Genomic DNA, 21,834 nt, shown 5'->3' on the forward strand with positions numbered 1-21,834 from the left:
CGTTAATTACTACACTCATCAAGGTCCAATGATTTAGTAAGGTTTAAATGGGGGGGTTAGATAATTTTGAACAGTTAAATATCCAAAATTTGTAATATACAAGATAGAATATTGGAACAGAAAGGACACTCTGTATAGCATAGTTCTCTCACTAATTTGTGTTCAATTAAGAGTGTGTGAAGCATCTCATGTTGGATTCTATCTTGTTGGGTATCTTAATTTGGTGAATAGAGGGTATAATTCAATATTAATCACAGAAAAATAGCTAAGGCCATATTATCTCTTAAACAAGTGATGGCTGCCCTGTTACTTAATTGTTTCTTAGTTGCAGAACCCCTTTTTTTTTCTGTGAAAAAGTTTCAGCAAATGGAAGAGCTGCTAAACCTTCTTTGAAGCTGTGTATGTATTTTATTTGAGGGAGTTGCTGAGTCTTGATAGCTTAATCTTTCGTCAGAATATACATTCGTCTTTTCTTTCTTTTAGAATGGTTGAAGTCATCTATCTTTTCTGGAGGCTTGCAAACCAGTCAGATTCATTACAGTTACAATGAGGAAAAAGATGAAGATCATTGCAGTTCACCTGGTAACACTACCCCAAATAAATCAAAACTATACACGCATCGATTAACTTTGAGTGACCATTCACAACCTTTTCTCCAAGCTATTGCAGATAATAATATCCAGGATCACACTGTGAAGGTAAGCCCTCAGTAGTTCTGTTCACAAAAAATGTTGCTGAAGGGTGACAGTGGTGGCCTGAAACAGTTTTGTTGGTGAAAATTCTCCAACAGTTATAACAAAACAATGTAAAAAGCTGTTTTGGAATTACTTTTTGTGAAAGGGGTGGTTGAGTATTACTAATGGATAAAATTTCTGTATTTCACTTAATATCATAACTGCTTTTTTTTTTTTTTTTAACTTTTCAGAGGGAAAACTAAAAAATTTAAATGTATTCTTACCAAAAAAATTAATAATGCGTTACTTTCCATGTCAAGTTTTAGTAGTATAGACAGACCCTGCTCACCTCCAGTTGAACTAAGATGGAGTTTTCTTTGTCAAAGTGGAAATGTATTTTGTGTGTCAGGTGCATGTATATCTTTGTCTTAAAGTCCCTTTGTGCCTTGCGGTTCAGGTTTCACCTAGTTGAAATCGTGGGTATTATGAAACCCCAGAAGATTTACATTGATCACTGTCTTCTGTAATATCTTCAGATTTTCCAACCCTTTGAGTTCAACTCCTTTATCCAAAAAGCCCAAATAAGTCCTTGGGAGGATAGGATAGTAATAATGGTGAGTGAGGAGAAGACAATTAAAAGTTGTGTTAGGTGACCTGGCTATCTCAGGAACAGATAAAAGCAGTAGTAGCTTTGTTCCTTGAGCCATGTTGCTCTTCATACAAGAATGATACAGGGTATTCTTTGTAGTATTGTGTTGTAATTACTGTGTATTAAATAGTGCATACTGCGTGGTGTATCTCACTTCTGAGTGCTAGTTCAGATTGTGAAGGTTATTCAGTGTTATTTAAATGCTGACTGCAGTATTTTGAGTCTTTTCATTGTATTTAAAAACAAAGTTAAATAGAGGCTGTTGTGTGTTTTTGTAGGACTTCCTGTGTCAAATAGAGAGATACTGTAAACAGTGTCACTTAACAACACCGATCACATTCCCTCCTGAGCATCCTGTGGAAGAAGTAGGACGTTTGTTATTATGTTGTCTTCTGAAGCATGAAGATTTGGGTAGGTAGGCTTGTGGTATAGCTGTCCCAGAATACGTTTTGGACCAGATTGAACTCTGCTACAGCTGATTTTGGAAACGCGTATTCAGAGATTGTCTTTTCCCATTAAGGTCACGTAGCACTGTCTCTTGTTCATCCTGGCACCCTTGGAGTTGACCAGGTAAAGCACAAAACCTTACCAAAATCAGTAGTGGATGTGTGTCGTGTTGTCTACCAAGCAAAATGCTCACTGATTAAGGTAAGTCTCTTACCTGCTGAAGTTCAGATTATTTTTAATTTGAAGTGTTTTATTAAAAAGTTATACATTGTTCATTTTATTGTATATTAAACAGTAACCTAATCTTTCAATGCATTTTCTAGACCCATCAAGAACAAGGACGTTCTTACAAGGAAGTTTGTGCTCCTGTCATTGAACGTTTGAGATTCTTATTCAATGAACTTCGTCCTGCAGTTTGCAATGATCTCTCTATAATGTCTAAATTTAAACTTCTGAGTTCCTTGCCCCGATGGCGGAGGGTAGCTCAGAAAATAATCAGAGAAAAAAGGAAAAAAAGAGGTAAGGCAACATTAGTATTGTGGGGTTTTTTTGAAACAATGAAAATCAATCTCAGTCCAAGGTTTTCTGCTCTATATTTGAGACTCTTGTTAGCTAAAGCATCAAAGCCATTTGCTTTCTGCTGCATTTTCACGAAGTTTTCTTAATCAATGGTTACACATAATTTCCTACAGCAAAACCAGGCAGAGGAGAGTCAAGTTTAGGTGAGGCATGGTTCTTTGTGTCCCTGCCTATTGAAAATGATTCAGCAATATCCATCCCTCTGAATTGGTTTTAGTGAAATTTAACTAGAAGTGCCATCTTAGTAAAAATCATGTTCTATTAAAGCAGTGTAGTCAAAGAACTGGTTAACTGGAAATAAATTAATGTGGTGAACAAACACCAAAGTGCTTTTGAAGTTGGTCTTTAAAGATAAAAGCATATTGCAGATATTACCAAAGCTAATTTGATAATAGTTGGACATAGAGTTCACCAGGAGTACATTTCCATCTTATTACAGGCAGATCTTAAGCATTCTGTATGCTTAGGATATCATGCAAACCTAAAAATGTGACACTGTAAAATGTTATCAGATTACATAAAAGAATATTTTTTTTTATTTCTAGTGCCAAAAAAATCTGAATCTGCTGATGTGGAAGAATCCAAAATTGGAAACGAAGAGAGTGATTTAGAAGAATCCTGTGTGGTACCTCACAGTCCTGTACCTATAGATAAAAGGCCCATACAAATCAAATCACCCAGGGTAGGATATCAGATTTTGAATCAACCTTGTGAATAAAAATAACAAGAGGAAAAAATACTAGCTAAAGCACGATTGCTATAACTTGGCACTTAATATTCTGATAATGGTGTTTGGGATATGTAATTAAGTAGGGTGCATTGTTTTAGTGAAACCTGGAATAATTCTGAAAAGATAAGCTCGTGTACTGCATATTTAGAATATGTAAAATTCCCTTCTCTAATTTTTAGATTATTGATAATTTTAGAAGTGTTCAGATAAAGCTTCATTTCAAAGTAAAAGGTTGTGATGGGTTACTTCTTCTTCTTTTGAACATTAAGGCATTTTATATAGCAATTGTAAACAAGATGAGTTACAAATAATACTAAGGTCTTTCCTGACTTCGAAGAAGTTTCCTTTTTTTTTTCCCCCTCCTAGTATTTTAAATTTGGACATGCTTTTACATGAAAACTTATATTTTCAGTAATTTAAAATCTGTTTTAACATGCTACCTTCTTGTTTTGCAGGATAAGTGGCAGCCACTTTTGAGTACAGTTACAGGTGTCCACAAATACAAATGGCTGAAGCAAAATGTCCAAGGCTTGTATCCACAGTCTGCCCTCCTTAACACCATTGTTGAATTTGCACTTAAAGAAGAGCCGGTGGATGTAGAAAAAATGAGAAAATGTTTATTAAAACAGGTAAAATGGATGAAAATAGGCTTGCATGTATTAGCAGTTTACATAAGTATTACTTTTCTTTTTCTTCCCCTCTTTTGCAGTTGGAAAGAGCAGAAGTTCGTCTGGAGGGAATAGATACTATTCTGAAATTGGCAGCAAAAAATTTTTTGCTCCCATCTGTGCAGTATGCTATGTTCTGTGGATGGCAGAGGCTTATTCCAGAAGGAGCCAATATAGGGTAAAACTCTTTGTTGTTTTTGCTTTCACTGTTCTTCAGTAAGAAAAAAAATACTTATTTTTGTTGTTGTTTTTCTATGAAGGGAACCTCTTACTGACTGCTTGAAGGATGTTGATCTGATTCCACCGTTTAACAGAATGCTGCTAGAAGTAACTTTTGGAAAGTTGTATGCGTGGGCTATTCAGAATGTCCGGAACATCTTGCTAGATGCTAATGCAAAATTTAAAGAACTAGGTGAATCTCATTTTCTTGCCGTTGACTTGGGAGAAAACTGTTTTAAATGAATATTGTTGCATTTTTTAAAGGTCCAAATAATTGGGATCCTAAAATCAGTTCCCTTGGTTTGTGCTGAGTAATACTTTGACTTTCTGTCCATCCATGTGTCATTCCACTCCCCCTTATTCCCCCTTAACTCACTTTTCAGTGTTTAAGAGAATGTTGCTGGTATCCCAGCAACAGGTCATTGATTACTCATTAGTAACATTTTGCCATTAAAATGTAAATTATAAAAAGTTTCTTGGAACTTCAGCTTCTAAGTTCTTAAAGCCAAGCAGGGAATAAAAAATATTTTAAATCATCAAACAAATCTAGAACATATTTTATTGCAGCTCCCAAATGTCAGCTGACTTTGTTATTTGCATTACTTTTGAATTAGGTGTGCAGCCTGTTCCTCTACAAACAATCACTAATGAGAATCCAGCAGGACCAAGTCTTGGAACTATTCCACAAGCACGTTTTCTGTTGGTCATGCTCAACATGTTGACGCTGCAGCACGGTGCTAATACCTTGAGCCTCCTCCTTAATTCTGGCATGCTAGCATTGACGCAAACCACACTGCGGCTGATAGGTATGAGATCATCTGCTTTCTTGTTTGGAGGAAAGCACATGTTTTATAAATCTCCTGTATGTTTTACCTGTTGGTATACCCAAACTACAGAATGACTTTGCTGCTTAAAGATAGTACTTAATGCTATTGTCCTTTACCCTGTAAAAACCACATCTGTTAGCACAATTGAGAAGGAAGTTAATTTGACTATAGCCTTTATTCATTCATGATTTTTCTCCTAAGCCTTTGCTTTGGCCATCCTTTGCTAGAATTTAGCAGTGATAGTGCAGTTTTGGTGGAAACTTTACAAATAAATAAAAAATGGAAAAATTAAAAGGAAAACATTAAAAACTGCCTACTCCCTATTCATTCAGTATCATTTGTTCTATCTATTAAAACCATTCCCAGTCTGCATAATTAAGCTGGAAGCTTCCTTTGTTCTGTTGTAAGAAGTTCTGTGGTGGTTTTTTGCCACGATTCAAGTTCTCCTGCTTTTTCTTTCTTCGTTTTCTCAGACAACAGCAAATATTTGTTCTTGTAACTTGTACTTAACTGGAGTGCTCATAAGAAGTTTTTCCCAAAAATTTCTTTTAGTAGAACCATTTAGCCACTGGACTTGTCACTATAATGTCTCTATTACTTGTCACTTATTTTTGTTCAAAATTAAGTATTTAGAGCCCTGTGCATTCAAAACCATTATATCCTAGTTTCCTAAAAGCTCATCTGACTGTATCACTTGTTAAGTCAGCTTTCCTATTTTTTATTGCTTTTATATTGCAAACCTTATGTGCCTTAAAGTTTAAGTGTGACAAAAATATGTATAAAACCTTGTAGCTGGTTTTAAATTTTTTCATGTTTTTTCCTCTTTAGGACCTAGTTCTGACAACATTGAAGAAGATATGATTGCCTCTTCTCGTGGAGCTTCTGCTACAGTCCTAGAAGAGTCAAGAAAGGAAACTACACCTGTTCAGCTCCCTGTTTCTGGACCGGAGCTGGCAGCCATGATGAAAATTGGTACCAGAGTGGTGAGAGGGGTAGACTGGAAATGGGGTGATCAGGTACAACTTCTTTCATACAGGTTTGGGTGTGTTAAAATCTAAAGTCTCTCTTCAGTGGACTGTCTGTGAATTTTATGTTCAAACTTTAAAGGTCATTTTACATTTCAAAGACTTGGAGAATTAACATAAAATATATTAATTGTTTGTTTAACTTCATTTTTGGAGGTGAAAATTCTTTTTTAACGAGACTTCTGATTCACGATTTAACAGGAAATTGGATCACTTGTTTGCTACAATATTGTACGCTTCCAGCTAGGTGTGTATGGCACTTATGTAGTACGTAGTAAAATAGATCTAAACATGAGTGTTGCTGCAGTTTACTGGGGTGATTTCTTCTGAAGACTGTGAAATGCTTTCCAACTTCATGCTGGATTTTGAAACATTATTGAATGTTTACTACTTAACCATTAAGTTAGCAGCAGAAAAAGAGCGATTGCATTATTATTTTATGAACTTGGGATACGAATTAGTGTTGTTGATTCTGTAACTTGAGCCTCTCTCTTCTGTTAGGATGGACCCCCTCCAGGTTTGGGTCGTGTGATTGGAGAATTGGGAGAAGATGGGTGGATTAGAGTGCAGTGGGACACTGGAAGTACAAATTCTTATAGAATGGGGAAGGAGGGAAAATACGATCTCAAACTAGCTGAACCACCACCAGCAACGCAGCCCACAACAGAGGATTCAGACACTGAGGATGATTCTGGTAAAAAAAACAATTATTTTTTTTTTTTTTTTATAAAAGTGGCGGCAGGGTTTTAGTTGAATTCCAAAATTGATGTCTTATAATAAGAAAAAGCTTCCTTCACAGGAGAAGATGCTTTATCAAAGACGGTTAAATAGATGTACGTTTCTGACCAGGATCTTTAAGATAGCTTTCCCATGAGAAAGGAGGGTAGAAAGGATGGTAGCACATTTGTTACATATTCATGGGCCAAAGAAAACAGTATTATCCAACTGAAATAGTTTCAGTTACAGATACCAGAAGGTATACCTTTTAACATATGTTAATGTCATTCTAAAGTGTTTTTTGTGTGGCCTAATTATGCATCTAGTCACACTGCTTCCCTGTTCTTGGCACTGCATTTGGAATTTCTTTTAAGTTGTGTACTGCTAGAGAATAACTTGAAAATATCTGCACAAAATATCTGGTATATATTTTGCTCTTGCAGTTGGACATAAGGAATCTTCTTCATGTCAAATCATCTTAGAGAAAATACTTACAACAAATTTCTCACTTTGTGTTTGTTTCAGAACTTTTTGTGAAATAGATTAAGTCAATATTAATGTATGCCTTTGCCTTTTGTGTTTCCCTTCAGAAGGAGAACAAGTTGAAAGGAATCTCCACCCTACTTCCATGATGCTGACAAGTACAGTCAACCTGTTGCAGACACTATGTCTCTCTGCTGGCGTCCATGCTGAAGTCATGCAAAGTGATGCTACTAGGACTTTGTGTGGTCTACTCCGTATGCTTGTGGAGAGCGGAACAATAGATAAATCAGGTATATTATACAGAAACAGTCTGATTCAGCTATGTGCTTCTATTTTGTGCTTTGTTGTGTTGTAACTTTGTAAATCTTTTGTTGCTAGGTTTTAATCCTTTAAGGCCAAAGGCTAGAAAATGCATTTTCAGAGCTTTTAAAATCTTCATTTTTAGCAAAAGTAACATAAGTGATCTGGAGCATTCATACAACGTAAGCAGTAAAAACGCATGAAATGTGGAGCATCAGGATGTGTATGGTTGACTTAGGCAATGAATATCTTAGCAGTCTTTTTCTCTTTGCGGAGAACAGTATGACTGGGTATGTTATATTCATTTCCATAGCTGCTTTGTAATTTCAGAAGTAATGCTGTTAACTACTTTGAAATGAGGAAACAGTATAAGGATGAGAATTGTTTTAAAGGCATGTTTAGTAAAATTAATTACAGGCTTTAAAATTAAAGTTAATAGTTAATGTAAAGACAGTGGAGTAGCTCAGTGTTATGATTTGTCCAAAAAAGCCCCATGTAGTATATAAAGAATTACATAGCTGGCGGAAAAGTCAACTGTTATATGTATATATCTTTTTGTTTTTAGCTTCCTTGCCAAATAAATTAGTTTATAAAGAACAGCATAGGAGTTGGTGCACGTTGGGATTCATTCGAAGTATAGCACTCATGCCTCAGATGTGCAGCACTCTTAGTACATCTCAGTGGATAACTTTGCTAATGAAAATTGTTGAGGGGCATGAATCTTTCACTGCTGCGTCACTACAGAGACAGGTAACGTATGTATTTCCAAATTACTTTGATAGGCAATGAATTTAGTAGACTTTAGTTGTCTTTAAAAAAAGTGTATTTTAAAAAACAGATGGGAAATGTCCTTAAATCGGTTTTTAGTTAATTCGAAAAAAGATACCATGTCTCCTTATATTTAGGATTCATTGTTTTAAATATACATCTGTAAGTTTTTTGAGCCTTCAGGGTACTACAGACTCCCTTGTTCTATTGAAAGCCTGAAAGTTTTGTACAGACGAGAGGCCAAAACAGTGTTCCAAAAATGTATTCCAGAAACTCGCATATAATGTTTCTGAAAAGTTGAATAAAGAATAGAATTAACAAAAAGATGGCTAGGAAAAATGTGCAATTACAATTTAAGTTATCAAATTATGTATTATCTACTATCCCTCCTTCCATAGTAAACTGTTATTATTGTTTTAATTACAGTCTCTTTTAAGAAGCTGCATCTTTGCATCTTATTTTGGTATTGTATTTCCCTTGTCCCCTTTCCCCTTTTTTTTTTTCTTTTTCTTCTTTTTTTTTTTTCCCTTTCCTTAGCAACTTGTAGTGCCTTTTCATGAGATTGAAAAGCAACCTTATTATGGAATAACTCTTCCAAGTTTTAAGGCTCGGGGATCAAAAGATCTTCTTAATCTTTTCCTCAATAAGGCATCAGCATTTTTAAACTAAAGCCTTGTATCATAAAGGCCCGTGCATTTTTGTGTGATCTTCCAGCAAATTCTTGCCAGTATTTTTAATATGATGAGACTTCTGTCATCATCCAGGACTTAGTGCATTACAGTCATCTGTGCTGTTCAGGGAATACTCAAGAGAAATGAGCATTCCTTGTGTACCAGCATCTAACTTAATAACAAGAGAAAGATGAGACCTTGAAGTTTTAGAAAGACGCGTTATTGACAGAGGTTTACAAGAAGAGAGATCTCTTCACTGTTACTGGTCACTTGTATTGTACTGGTCGTCTGGGTAGAAGATGAGGAAGCTCAAAACCTGAAACACTCCTGTTCAGAATGTGCAGCCCCATTTGCTCTTCGATACTGCAGCATTGCACCTTCCCGTGTTCCTCGTCAGTCCTGCACTGTCTGAGTTTAGAGATGCCAGCCTGTTCCTTCTGTACTGTGTTGGAGGCCGTAGTTTCACAGTAACTGCTTCTGGGTGTCACTGTGGTTGCTTTTTGCCTTCTTGTATCATTCAGCTTTATATCTCATGATTTTTAATTATCATACCTTCATTGCAGAACACTTGGAAACTTTCATTCTGAAATACATCTTAGTACTAAGTTCTGGGTCTGGAATCTGAACAAACCATCCCATTCTGTATCCCTGTTTTTCCTATGTGTTTTAGTCATTTACATTGTTTCCCAGTGCCTGTTTGTCTCACGTCCTGAGTATTGAAGAGGTTGGATTCGCTAATATAATGCGCCAGTGAAATTGTTACTGACTTTGAACTGGCACAACTTCTTTTAAAATATCCCTTAACAAACTGAACAGAAGATCTGTAGCTCTGTAATATCCACAGCTGGAAAGAAATCAGCATTATAGAAAGAACTCCAAAGGAAGGCTAACTTTTAAAATGTCTTTCTTCTGTACTTAATATGTTTGAGAATTTCTTTAATATTTGGTGACTTAGAATGGAATAATACTAATTTTGTTCTCTTTTTAGATCCTTGCTGTACATTTATTGAAAGCAGTACTTCCGTCCTGGGATAAAAATGAAAGGTCAAGAGACATGAAATTTCTTGTGGAAAAACTGTTTGGATTTTTAGGCAGCCTGCTTAGTACTTGTTCTTCTGATATCCCACTACTCAGAGGTAGAGGAATTTTCCCTCAGTGGCTTATTTTTATGTATAGAAAATGCGTGTGTTAAATTGATAACTGTTGTGCAATTGCTTTGTCTTTCCAGAATCTACTCTGAGAAGGAGAAAGGCCAGGCCTCAAGCATCTCTAACTGCCACTCACAGTAGTACTTTAGCAGAAGAGATAGTGGCACTGCTGAGGACGCTCCATTCGCTCAGCCAGTGGAATGGACTCATAAACAAGTACATCAACTCTCAGCTAACCTCCATCACCCACATCTTTGCAGGAAAACAGTCAGAAGGGGTAGTTTCCACGTTTTAAAATAAGCTCATTTTTATAGCAGTATTTATTTTGAAATTATAATTAAATGTTTGTAAACAATATTAAGCTTAATTTTGAAACCATTTTTCTATTTTTTTATATATATGTATTTATGTGTTGTAATTTTTAAATTGAAGTATGTGTGATTAACTTTGTATTTTAAAGCAGATAGAGATATGTTTTCTCCCTACAGTTAATTTTATTGTTCTTTGTTAGGCTCTGTTGGACGACTACTTTCCTGACACTGAGAATCCAGAGGTGGGAGGACTAATGGCAGTGCTAGCGGTGATTGGTGGCATAGACAGTCGCTTGAGACTGGGTGGACAAGTAGTTCATGATGAATTTGGAGAAGGCACAGTGACACGCATCACCCCAAAAGGGAAAATCACTGTACAGTTCTATGACATGCGAACATGTAGAGTGTGCCCTCTGAATCAACTAAAACCAGTAAGTTCGTTTTATTGAGGCTTTAATGCAGGGAAGGGTATGGTTAGACTGTTGCGGTGCAAAGAAAATATTTGTTCTTCATTGGGTAAATACATCAACATTCAACACATACGATGCTCTGAATGCAAATCTAAGATGGTACTCATGTGCACCCCTATAGGGCCTTTAATGCCTGTCCTCATTTGTTGAGGAGGTGAAAGGAGAAGGGATTTGAGCTGAAGTCCTTTGACTTGAGGTAAAATCCCAAGACATGACAATGTGATTCATGGCCCTTACATGAGAGGAGCTTATTTATTTGTATTTAACTTGATTTGCTAACTAATGTAGAAACTCTTGGGTGTTTTCCTTTGAATCTTAATCTCAAGTTGGTTGATATGGCTTTAGTGAAAGCACAGTCAAAGTGCCTGGTCTGCTTCAGGGACTGGAGTTCTTCCTGGCTCTGTCTTGCTTTTTCACCAAGTAGACCTGCAACTGGGTGGCACAAATACAGGCTTAGGAGCTATGCAGGGAACAGAAATCCTCTCCAGTTGTTCCTGGTCAAGAGCAATAAGACAAATGCTACTTTTTCTCTTCTTTGGTTAATAACCATTGAAACTTTTGAATGTTTTTTGTAAAATATTGAAAAAGCTTACCTGTATCTTTTTTGTGTTGTCTGGTTCTTCCTCCACTGTCTAGCTTCCAGTTGTGGCTTTTAATGTGAACAATTTGCCTTTCACTGAACCTATGCTATCCATTTGGGCTCAACTAGTAAATCTGGCTGGAAGTAAAATAGAAAAACAAAGAATGAAGTCTCCCAATCAGGGTCTTTCAGGTACAGTTGGGATTTTTGTTGTTTGTTTGTTTTGTTTTGTTTTTAAATAGCTGGATATACTGTGTGAAAAATACTGATAACAGCAAGCATACATAAGAAAAAGGGTTTTCTGGAACCTTACCTTTTTTCTTAGTCAACATTGAATTGTATGCACTTACAAGACAAGTTTAACTAGGAGATGAATAACTCTGCACTGTAAGTGGAATACCGTTTTTACTTTGGTGAGAAAATGTAAATAAGGTTTGGATCTGGACTTTTGTATTGAATTTTTTAATATTGGATGCATATAACATCTTTACGGTGCTTACTGTGCTATATATTAGCTGTATGATTGTCCAGGGTATGAAAAGTAGGAAGGTGGTGTTTTTAATATCACGGGTCATAGAATGTGTGCAGACTGTTTATCCAGGTGCTGTTCAAACTAGCTCATACCATCAGTATTTCACAAGCTTTCACACAGTGAGTTAAGATGTAACCTGATTTTTGGGCCGAGGTTGTATGAATGATACCCTTTCTTCTCTAATACAAGAGGTTCCTAGCACTAATGGCTGCTTAATATTTCTGATAGGTCAAGTGGATTTGGACCTACTGCGATGCCAGCAATTAAAGCTGTACATACTGAAAGCAGGCCGAGCTCTGCTTTCTCACCAGGATACACTAAGGCAGATCTTATCTCAGCCAGCTGTTCAGGAGTGTGCATTAAATCCTGCAGGTATTCTGAAATGCAACCTGAGTGTGCTGCTGTTTGTTTAGACGGTAGATAGAGTATGTGATTGTAACCCTTGCTAATGGCAGTTAAAGGCTAGAAATTAGGTTTGCCCTCTAAAGCCTAGAATTAAAATTCAGGAATGTTTTTAACCTTATATATTAAAAGCATTTTGACTTTTTAACTTAGGTTTTGAAAACTAAGTGGATCAAGCGTTTGAAGCTTGAAATATTGGAGTTAGCTAAATTTATAAGTCTTCTATAGTTAGTGAGCTGTGTAAGTAATTTTAAAAAACTTGTGGGTTTTTTGCAGTGGTTTCTTTTTCTGCTTCAAAGCTTAAAGTATGAGTTCTCAACTGGCTATTCCTTTTACTTCAAGTGTTTTGCAGTTTCCAGTGAAACACCTAGCAGGATACAGTATCTTAAGCATAATCTTAAAAGGAGTTTAAAGAATTGTAGTTTTAATAATTGGAATTCATTCTCGATATACATTCGTTCCACATATAAAAATAAAGAAAATGGCTCTGTCAGCTTTCAGGATAGCTATTGATGCCCTTATAGTTTATATTAATTCTTTGGGCATTTGTGAAGCATGTAATGTCTTTAAATATATTAATATATTCAGTTTATTTACATATTTTGGGGGGTTTTTGTCAGTTGCCAAATTTTAAGTCAACAGCATCATCATTTTTTTTCCCAGGAATGGAACATGGTTTTACTTCTACCATCAGTTTTTAAGGGGGGGAAAAAACCCCACCCACCTTTTTTTTTTTTTTTTTTTTTTTTTTTAAAACCAGAACAGCATAAGTACGTGAGGAGTATTAACTGTTTTGTTCTTGTTTCAAATATAAGAACTTCCTTTTGTTGAAGTTTAATAAAGAGTGAGAACACTTTCCTAAAATAGCCACAGTAAAGATTTAGGAAACATGAATGTTTATGCCAACAGGAATACAAAATCAAATACAAAAGTTGTGGAATTGTGAGCCAGTTGATTCAAAAAAGGTGTACTCTTTTGAAGGGGCAATGAATACTTCTAGGGTCTCTTCCCCAGAGATATATTAGAGGGGGAAATGATTCAATCCAGAAAGTATGCACCATGGTTTTGGGGATCAATGAGATTGTTAATTGTCTATATAAAGTGGTTTATTCTGGAAGGACCTCTGTATAATAATCTTACTGTAAAAAGGTGAACTCAGAACTTGTGCCAATTCACTGTCCACTGAGCAGTTTCTGCTAGACATGTTCTAGGTGTCTTTTAGTAAAACTACTGTTTATTTACAAATTTCTTATTTGCTTTTTTTTGTACGGAGATTGTGGCACACATGATTTAATCTTAAATACATGATTCCTGTGGAGAAGAAATATGGGAGAAATAAATATATTTTATCAACCAATAGGTCCCAGAATAAGTCTCCCGATTGACTTACATTACATGGTTTTGGTTAAAATAATGTTTTTGTTTCAAGAGGATGGAGCAGTTGCCTCTCCCGACATAGGAGATATGTCTCCTGAAGGACCTCAGCCTCCCATGATTCTTTTACAGCAACTTTTGACAGCTGCTACGCAACCATCACCTGTGAAAGCAATATTTGACAAACAGGAGCTTGAGGTAGAGTCTGTGTTTTCTGCTAATAAATAACCTAAACAAGTCTTTTAAATTCACATTCCAATTGAAACTTGTTAAGCTATAGGTTTAAAAACTGAACCCTTTTCGGCAAATAACCTTTGAGTTCAGGCACACACACAAAAAACATTAAGTATGCTTGTTTTACTTGGACTGATTTATTTGTTCTCATTTAGGCTGCCGCTTTGGCAGTATGCCAGTATCTGGCTGTAGAGTCTACACATCCATCAACTCCATTGTTTGAAGACTGCAGCTCTAGTGAAGCTACAACACCCATCACAGTGCAACATATCCGACCCACAAAAGTGAAGAAACGCAAGCAATCTCCAATTCCACCCCTCCCCATTGTAGTTCAACTTATGGAAATGGGATTTCCTAGGAAAAACATAGAATTTGCATTAAAATCTCTGTCTGGAACCTCTGGAAGTGCTTCTGGATTACCAGGTATTTAATTTAGTTAAATTAATGATGTTAGAAGGAGAGGGAAAGTTGCGAGCAGATTAAAACACTCTTACAAGGAAGCAATTGTTACTTTTCTTTTTGGATACTGTCTTAAGAATGTCAGAGTATCCCTTAGAGACAGACTGAGTTTGTTTTCTGTATTAGGAGTGGAAGCCTTGGTTGGCTGGTTGTTGGATCACCCTGATGTTCAAATTACGGATCTCTCTGATGCTGATACTATTTCTGATGAATATTCAGATGAGGAGATAGCAGAGGAGGTGGAAGAAGCTGAAGCTGCATGCCCTGTGGTAAGTATCAACTTACTAAAACCTAAGTCATGCTAGCTGGCTGCAAATTTTGTAATTCTTTCCTTTTATGAACTTGGTTAGAGTGAAAGGACATTCTGCTGTCCCAAGCTTTCAAGACTGTAACAAGGACCACATTTGCCGTATGTTTCTAAGGCGTGTCATAAAAGAATTGAAGAATAATGTATAAATATTTATGAGTAGCACAGGAGAAGAGTGGAATGCAGGCAGATGTTTCACTAGTGGTAGTAGCTATAAGTATCCCTGATAGCTGGTCTAAGTTTCATTTAAAATAGTCAATGCTATGGGGCAGTATTTGTAAAGGACTCCTTGTTTGGGTTTTTTGGTTTTGGGTTTGATGTTTGTTTGGTTTTTTTTTTTTTTTTGTATGTTAGCTGTAAGGAATGACTGAAGACTTAGTGAATAAATGGTAAAAAGATGTCAGTGAAATAACTTAACTTTTTCCTGAAAAACTGTTTTCACTTACTGGTGATAAAATGACCTTTACAATGCCTGTTGATTGTGATGGCTTTAGTGTGAACTTATATTAGGCTTCTGTTGACTTTCAGGAACTGTTTCAGTAAGGATTTGCCAATAAAATGAAATGAGTTCTGTATTTCTATTTATTTTTTTAAGGAGTCATGTTGAGTTTACTGGCACATGTGGGATTTTGTAATCAAAAGAAATGCATTGTATTTTGAAGGAAATTGACGTTGAATTCTGATGTCTTTATCAGTATTGCAGTGAGAAACTGTGCTATATATTGCCTCAAATGAAAAAACACTTAATGCTCAAAACAGAACAAAGTTTTCTGAAAATTCTTGTTACAACTGGAATGCAATAGTTCTAATTTTTTTTAAGTTAATCAACTCTTGAATAATTTCTGATAACTACAATCTTGTCTTTTTTGTCAGCTTATTTTTCTAAGGGAATACTTTAAATCCCACTATATTATATAACAAAAAAAATTAGCAGTGTACTTTAGGTAGGAGGTTACCATTCACCCCACTGTTTTATTTGTTTTATTTCCTCTCCAAACAAGTACCGTAAGAAGTGGAAAGTGAATGTGTATTTGCAAGACTAAGTAGAACACTCAAAAATCCTCTTTGTTCTAATTTTCTTTGGCAAGCAGATTTCATAATAGCAACTTGCAGTTTGTTTCACACATTTTGAAAATTTGCAGCTGCATTCCTTGGCAAGTCATTTTGAAAACTAAACTTTAGTTTAAAGTAGATCATAAATGTTAGCCCTATAGTGAGTTGACCTGTTGAAGATTTTGCCCATTTTGGCATGCAACTTGGATATTATATGTGTGTGTGGTTTGATGGGTTTTCTTCAGTCGCTGCTAACAATTTTATTTATCTGAATTAAAAACAAATTTTGTAACTGTTATATGTTAATTTTGGATTTCTTTCCAGTCAAGTGGTGCTGTTGTAACAGAGAGCCAGACCTATAAGAAACGATCTGATTTCTTAAGTAATGATGACTATGCTGTGTATGTGAGGGAGAATATTCAGGTAAGCATGATGATGAAGAGCTATACTGAAACTGCTTTCTTTCTGGTACAAAAGTCTTTACATAGCTATGGCATTCTATTGTCCTTTTTCTCTAGGTGGGGATGATGGTTAGGTGCTGCAGAACCTATGAGGAGGTTTGTGAAGGAGATGTAGGCAAAGTTATTAAATTGGATCGAGATGGATTGCATGACCTGAACGTACAGTGTGATTGGCAACAAAAGGGTGGTACTTACTGGGTCAGATATATCCATGTTGAGCTTTTAGGTAAGTTCACTGCTAACTGCTTTTTAATAAAAAACTGAATGATTCACTAAGGGAGATTTATTTTTTGAGGGGAAAAACCCACTCACCATGCATTTATTCTTGCAACTGCTAGGATTCCCACCGCAGAGTTCGGCCTCTCATATCAAGATAGGTGATAAAGTGCGTGTGAAAAGCTCTGTTACCACACCCAAATACAAATGGGGGTCAGTTACTCACCGAAGTGTGGGAGTTGTCAAAGGTAATGTATATTCAAAATGGGGCATGGGGAGGTAATAAAACTGGAAGCCACGCAGACTTTCTGCAGTGTTTAAGGAGAGAATCTTCTAGACACACTTACAAATCACACTGTTTTGTGGAATATTGCATGATGATAAGAGAGTATAGAATGCATTTGATGTCTGTGATGAATTTATAGACACGTACTCTGTGGCAGCCCATTTTGTTAGCGTGTTCATCTGCTTTTTGAGCCGCTCCATTCACATACGCTAAAGGAAGGTCTTTAAGAATCTGTGCAGCTTCCTGTTGTAGTTCTCATTTATACTTTGGTCAAGCCACAAACGGTTTTCCTTTAAGAAGCAAATCTAACTTGAACACTTCATATGAAAGTGAGGAGAAAGTGGGGTGCACTAGTGTCAAGCTGTAAGGGATGTTATAGAAGTAATCTGTGGGGCATAGATTCTTTAAAGAGGTACAGATTTTGGTTATACTGTATTTGTGCTTAGAAGTACTCTCTCCCTTTGGGAACTGTTTAAAAAAAAAGATAAATGAAAAATTCAGAGTCAAGGAATTTAAATAGAATAATATGTATCTTTAAAAAAATCTGCCCCTTTCTAGGCTATCTGATTAGGTTAATACATAGTTCCATTAAAATAAAAGATTGCTTTTGAAAGCTGCTTTTATAACATGTTTCTGCTCTGATGTTGCACTGGACACTTTCTGCTTCATTTTATGGAGATTTGCAACACATGGTATTTTCTGCATGTTTTTGTCACAGCTTTTAGTGCCAATGGAAAAGATGTCATTGTAGACTTTCCTCAGCAGTCTCATTGGACTGGCTTATTGTCAGAAATGGAACTGGTCCCCAGCATTCATCCTGGAGTCACGTAAGTGATGATTTACATTTTTCTTAATGTATATGGGTTATCCTTTAATCTTACTGTCTTGATTCCATTATCTTGACTGGTGTTACAATTAACTTGTACCATGAAAACTGCTAGAAATATATTTACTCGTTCTTTCGTGAAATCAGGTGTGATGGCTGTCAGATGTTTCCTATCAATGGGCCTAGATTCAAATGCAGAAACTGTGATGATTTTGACTTTTGTGAAACCTGTTTTAAAACCAGGAAGCATAACACCCGACATACTTTTGGCAGAATAAATGAACCAGGTAAGTTTCAGAATCTAAGTGTTTCTTAGATTAATTTAAAACGCATTGAATTTGTTTTTAAAAAAACAGTTTTAAATTTCAGCTCCTTAACATAATGAAGAATTAGTGTTCAGACTGACTGTCTAGACAACAAGACATTTTCGGCAGATCATAGCACTGCTACAATTGCACATAATGCACTACACCAAAACATCAACTCTGAAGCTTTCTTTGTAGTGTTAAAGAAGTTTAAAAAATATGGCTACTTGACAGTAACTCTTTATGTCAGAACTGAGTTTTCAGCTACACCAAGAGTAAAAAGTATAATTCTTTAATCCTCCTGCCTTTTGCTATCAGCCTAAATGTAGGTGAATGGAATCCTCATGATGGTGGGTGCAGCTTGAAATACTTAAGATACCTTCTTACACCTCAGTTGCTCTTCAGCAATTTTGCCTATCAGTGTGTGATGGCTATTGCCTCATTTCCTCCATGGTGTGGAGACTCCAGAGAGGTGTGGTAGGAAAGGGAAACCTTTTCTGATTATGAGTATTTCAGTTTTTTGTTTTTAGGGCAGGAACAGGTGCAGCCATTTTAACTCCAAAACTTTTGGGTTTTGCATTATTATGCAAAACTTACCTGACACTAGCTTTTATTTCTTTTCTCTCCACCTGTTTAAAAATCAGTCTGATTCCTAGTATTTGCAAGGTGATGCTGGCATCTGGACTAAACCTCTTAATATTTACATGTAGCTGGTCTAATTGGTTTGGAAAATGAATAAAACTGATTTCCTGCTAGAAATCATGAACATGTGTGTGGTGGTTTGTCTAAAGAGCAAGAAAGACTTTCCATTAAGAAATCAGTTAATATGGTTGTAACAGCTAGTATGTTGTGAATCTGTAGTCCTTCCTGTTGCTCTGGATAGGCTAGAGGAGTTACAATGTTTTTTTAGTCAGGCTTTCTAGAAGCCACAAAGATCAGCGAAGGGAAGTGGAAGTGGGTTTTTGCAGGAGGGAAATCAACAGCTCACAAAACCACCTCATTCTTGAACAAGATTTGGAATTTTTGAGTGTTGTAACTTAGCTATGTCTATTCTCCTGTAAGGGATTTCTGTTGAGGGTTAGTTGGTTATTTTTCATATGCTATGGTGGTGTACAAAATTCATGTGCTGTGAGCCTGTATTTTGAAGTATGTATCATCATAGATTTTGATTTATTTCAAAAGGAAGGACCCTTTCAAGTGGCTATTTAGTCAAGAATGTTAGTCTTTTAAGGATTCTGTCAGTTTAAAGATTGCATGCCCCTGTAATGTTTTATCATTTGATTTTAGGAATTATTTGTAGTGTCTTACATTCCTGAAGAGAATAATTTTCCTTAATTTTTTAACGTTTATTTTTTTTACTAAATTATGCTTGGTTTCTTGTTACAAATCAACCATAAGTGTAAGAATAGAAAGTGTGACTATCCCAAATGACAGGTATGAAAACTTGTAGTCAGGTAAAGTGCTTGAAACTCCTTTTAAAAAAAAAAATGAATCTTGAGCTATGCCCTTTAAGTGTGAGTAGTATTACCATACCTATGTGACATGCTTCTGTATTCTACTTTTAGATTACATACCTGAAATCTTTGATTTGTTATATTTCCTTTCATGTTGCTTATGGGTTTAATAAAAGCAATTTTCTTTGAGAGGTACATACTTAACGTTTCACTTAATCATGCAGGTCAGTCTCCGGTGTTTTGTGGGCGTTCTGGAAAGCAGCTGAAGAGACGGCATAGTAGCCAGCGGGGAATGTTACTGGATGATTGGTCAAGAATAGTTAAGAATTTGAATGTCTCATCCTCTGTGAATCAGGCTTCACGTCTTATTGATGGTAGTGAGCAGTGCTGGCAGTCTTCTGGCTCACAAGGAAAGGTAACTTTAAGCCATACCTGGTTTATTCTGGCTTACTTTCTTCTTAAGAGGATAAGTATTGACCTTAGTCAAATATATTTGTTTGTTACCTTCATGTAAGATAGAAGAGTAGTAAAAACAGACATCTGAAGTACAAAACTATGTTTCTTCATAGTAAATGTGCCTGTTTTTTTAAAGCTGTTCTTCATCTTTCTAATTATTTAATGTGAATTATAAGGTACTTGTGTGATTTTTGAAATATAGGGTAATTATTCTATTCTGTAGTTGGTTATATGGTTACAATTGCCTTTTCAGTATAGTAACTGATGACAATTGTTCTTAACAATCACATTGATTATATTTTACTTAAGTGAGTTTGTTGCAGTACGAAAAGCACCTATGCTCTCAGTAGCTAAAAGTCTCCAAGCACTCCCTCAGTTGCACAGAATCATAGAATATCTTGAGTTGGAAGGGACCCATAGGGATTATCGAGTCCAGTTCCCTGCTCCTTGCAGGACTACCTAAAACTAAACCATATGACTAAGAGCATCTTCTAGATGCTCCTTGAACTCTGACAAGCTTGGTGCCATGACAACTTCCCTGGGGAGCCTTTTCCAGTGACTGACCACCCTCTCAGTGAAGAACCTTTTCCTAATGTCCAACCTGAACTTCTCCTGATGCAGCTTCAGTCGTGTCCTATCGCTGCTCACCAGAGAGAGGAGATCAGCACCTCCCTCTCCACTGCCCCCTTTGAGGAAGTTGTAGACTGTGATGAGGTGTACCCTCAGCCCTCTCTTCTCCAAGCTGAACAAACCAAGTGACCTCATGAGTCTTGCCCTCGAGGCCTTTCACCATCTTGGTAGCCCTCCTGGACACTAATAGTTTGATGTACTCCTTATATTGAGGTGCCCAAAACTGCACACAGTCCTCGAGATGGGGCCACACCAGTGCAGCGTGGGACAATCGCCTCCCTCGACCGACTAGCTATGCTGTGCTTGATGCACCCTAGGAGACTGTTGGCCCTTTTGGCTGCCAGGGCACACTGTTGACTCGTATTTAACTTGCCATCAACCGAAACTCCCACATCTCTTTCCGCTGGGCTGCTCTCCAGCCTCTTGTCCCCCAGTTTGTATGCATAAGCAGGATTACCCCATCCCAGGTGGAGAATCCGGCACTTGCTCTTAAATTGCATATGGTTGGTGATTGCCCAGCTGTGTAGTCTATCCAAATCTCTCTGCAAGACCTCTCTACCCTTGAGGGAGTCCACAGCTGCTCCTAGTTTAGCATCATTGGCAAACTTGCTTAATGTACATTCGACTCCTGCATCCAGATCACTTATAAAACCATACAAGTACTGTTCCTTAGTTTATGGTGTACCAGTTTTATTGGCCTGCAGCACTGCACTGTGGCCAGTCTAAGGACTGGGATTTGCGGCTAGGCTTCTGTCCAGTGTGTTTTGATGCTCAGTTGATGGCCATGCTGAGAATATTCCCAAGTACCCTTCCTTCGGGTTGTCTACAGGCTGTAACCATTTCTTGACCTCCAATGGTATTGTGCTTTCTCAGTCTTCTCAATGGTGTTGCTCTTGGGTGAGATAATTTGCTGCAACTGTTTGTCTTGTATTTGGAGCTTGGACAGGCAAGAAGTTCACAAGGTCATTTTCCTGTGGCCAGTTCCCATGCATTGCAGCTGTTGTGTACCATTCACAAATGTTTTTCATGCTTTCTTCAAAAACAACACACATTTATTCTTGTTAACCATACCGTGATTCTAACAGTACCATCTGAAAACAAAATTCTGTGTGTTTCCCCTAGCACTGGATTCGCTTGGAGATTTTTCCAGATGTTCTTGTTCACAGACTAAAGATGATAGTGGACCCTGCGGACAGCAGTTACATGCCCTCTTTAGTTGTAGTTTCAGGTATGTGTATGTTCTCTGAGAAGTCTGAAAAATATTTTTTTTGTACATTCAACAGTAGGTATTTATCTGGTTTCAGTTAACATAGTTATCTATTTAAGGTGTATAGTGCCTGTTTATGAAACAAACACCATCTCTTAAAATGTTTTTCTTTCTAGGGGGGAATTCCTTAAATAACCTTATAGAGCTAAAGACAATCAATATAAATCCTACAGACACCACAGTGCCTCTTCTCAGTGATTGTACAGAAGTAAGTGAAGTTTGTGTGAGAATTACTCTTGTATGCACGAGAAAAATATTTTTCTGTAAAAGGTAGATGAAAAGCAATGTTTTGATTATTAAAACATG

At 36.6% G+C, this 21,834-nt stretch overlaps 1 protein-coding gene across 9 annotated transcripts in view; it reads left to right on the top strand.

Moving 5' to 3' along the window:
* HERC2 (HECT and RLD domain containing E3 ubiquitin protein ligase 2) overlaps positions 1-21,834 on the top strand; it is a 116,098-nt gene that overhangs the window by 49,508 nt on the left and 44,756 nt on the right. For all 9 annotated transcript variants that reach the window (XM_087759603.1, XM_087759609.1, XM_087759607.1 and 6 more), the window contains 29 exons: positions 484-698; positions 1,602-1,734; positions 1,844-1,971; positions 2,094-2,289; positions 2,895-3,031; positions 3,535-3,708; positions 3,789-3,925; positions 4,008-4,159; positions 4,581-4,772; positions 5,622-5,809; positions 6,320-6,512; positions 7,126-7,308; positions 7,884-8,068; positions 9,746-9,893; positions 9,986-10,182; positions 10,417-10,647; positions 11,323-11,458; positions 12,027-12,170; positions 13,630-13,772; positions 13,964-14,231; positions 14,394-14,536; positions 15,952-16,050; positions 16,146-16,314; positions 16,427-16,552; positions 17,309-17,417; positions 17,564-17,703; positions 19,400-19,590; positions 21,384-21,489; positions 21,645-21,736. In XM_087759603.1, the coding sequence (XP_087615729.1) occupies positions 484-698; positions 1,602-1,734; positions 1,844-1,971; positions 2,094-2,289; positions 2,895-3,031; positions 3,535-3,708; positions 3,789-3,925; positions 4,008-4,159; positions 4,581-4,772; positions 5,622-5,809; positions 6,320-6,512; positions 7,126-7,308; positions 7,884-8,068; positions 9,746-9,893; positions 9,986-10,182; positions 10,417-10,647; positions 11,323-11,458; positions 12,027-12,170; positions 13,630-13,772; positions 13,964-14,231; positions 14,394-14,536; positions 15,952-16,050; positions 16,146-16,314; positions 16,427-16,552; positions 17,309-17,417; positions 17,564-17,703; positions 19,400-19,590; positions 21,384-21,489; positions 21,645-21,736 (4,655 nt within the window). The remainder of the gene's footprint in view (positions 1-483; positions 699-1,601; positions 1,735-1,843; positions 1,972-2,093; positions 2,290-2,894; positions 3,032-3,534; positions 3,709-3,788; positions 3,926-4,007; positions 4,160-4,580; positions 4,773-5,621; positions 5,810-6,319; positions 6,513-7,125; positions 7,309-7,883; positions 8,069-9,745; positions 9,894-9,985; positions 10,183-10,416; positions 10,648-11,322; positions 11,459-12,026; positions 12,171-13,629; positions 13,773-13,963; positions 14,232-14,393; positions 14,537-15,951; positions 16,051-16,145; positions 16,315-16,426; positions 16,553-17,308; positions 17,418-17,563; positions 17,704-19,399; positions 19,591-21,383; positions 21,490-21,644; positions 21,737-21,834) is intronic.

Source organism: Nipponia nippon, unplaced genomic scaffold, assembly GCF_047370975.1.
Source record: "Nipponia nippon isolate SJK-2023a ecotype South Korea unplaced genomic scaffold, ASM4737097v1 scaffold_2, whole genome shotgun sequence".
Classification (NCBI taxonomy): Eukaryota; Metazoa; Chordata; class Aves; order Pelecaniformes; family Threskiornithidae; genus Nipponia; species Nipponia nippon.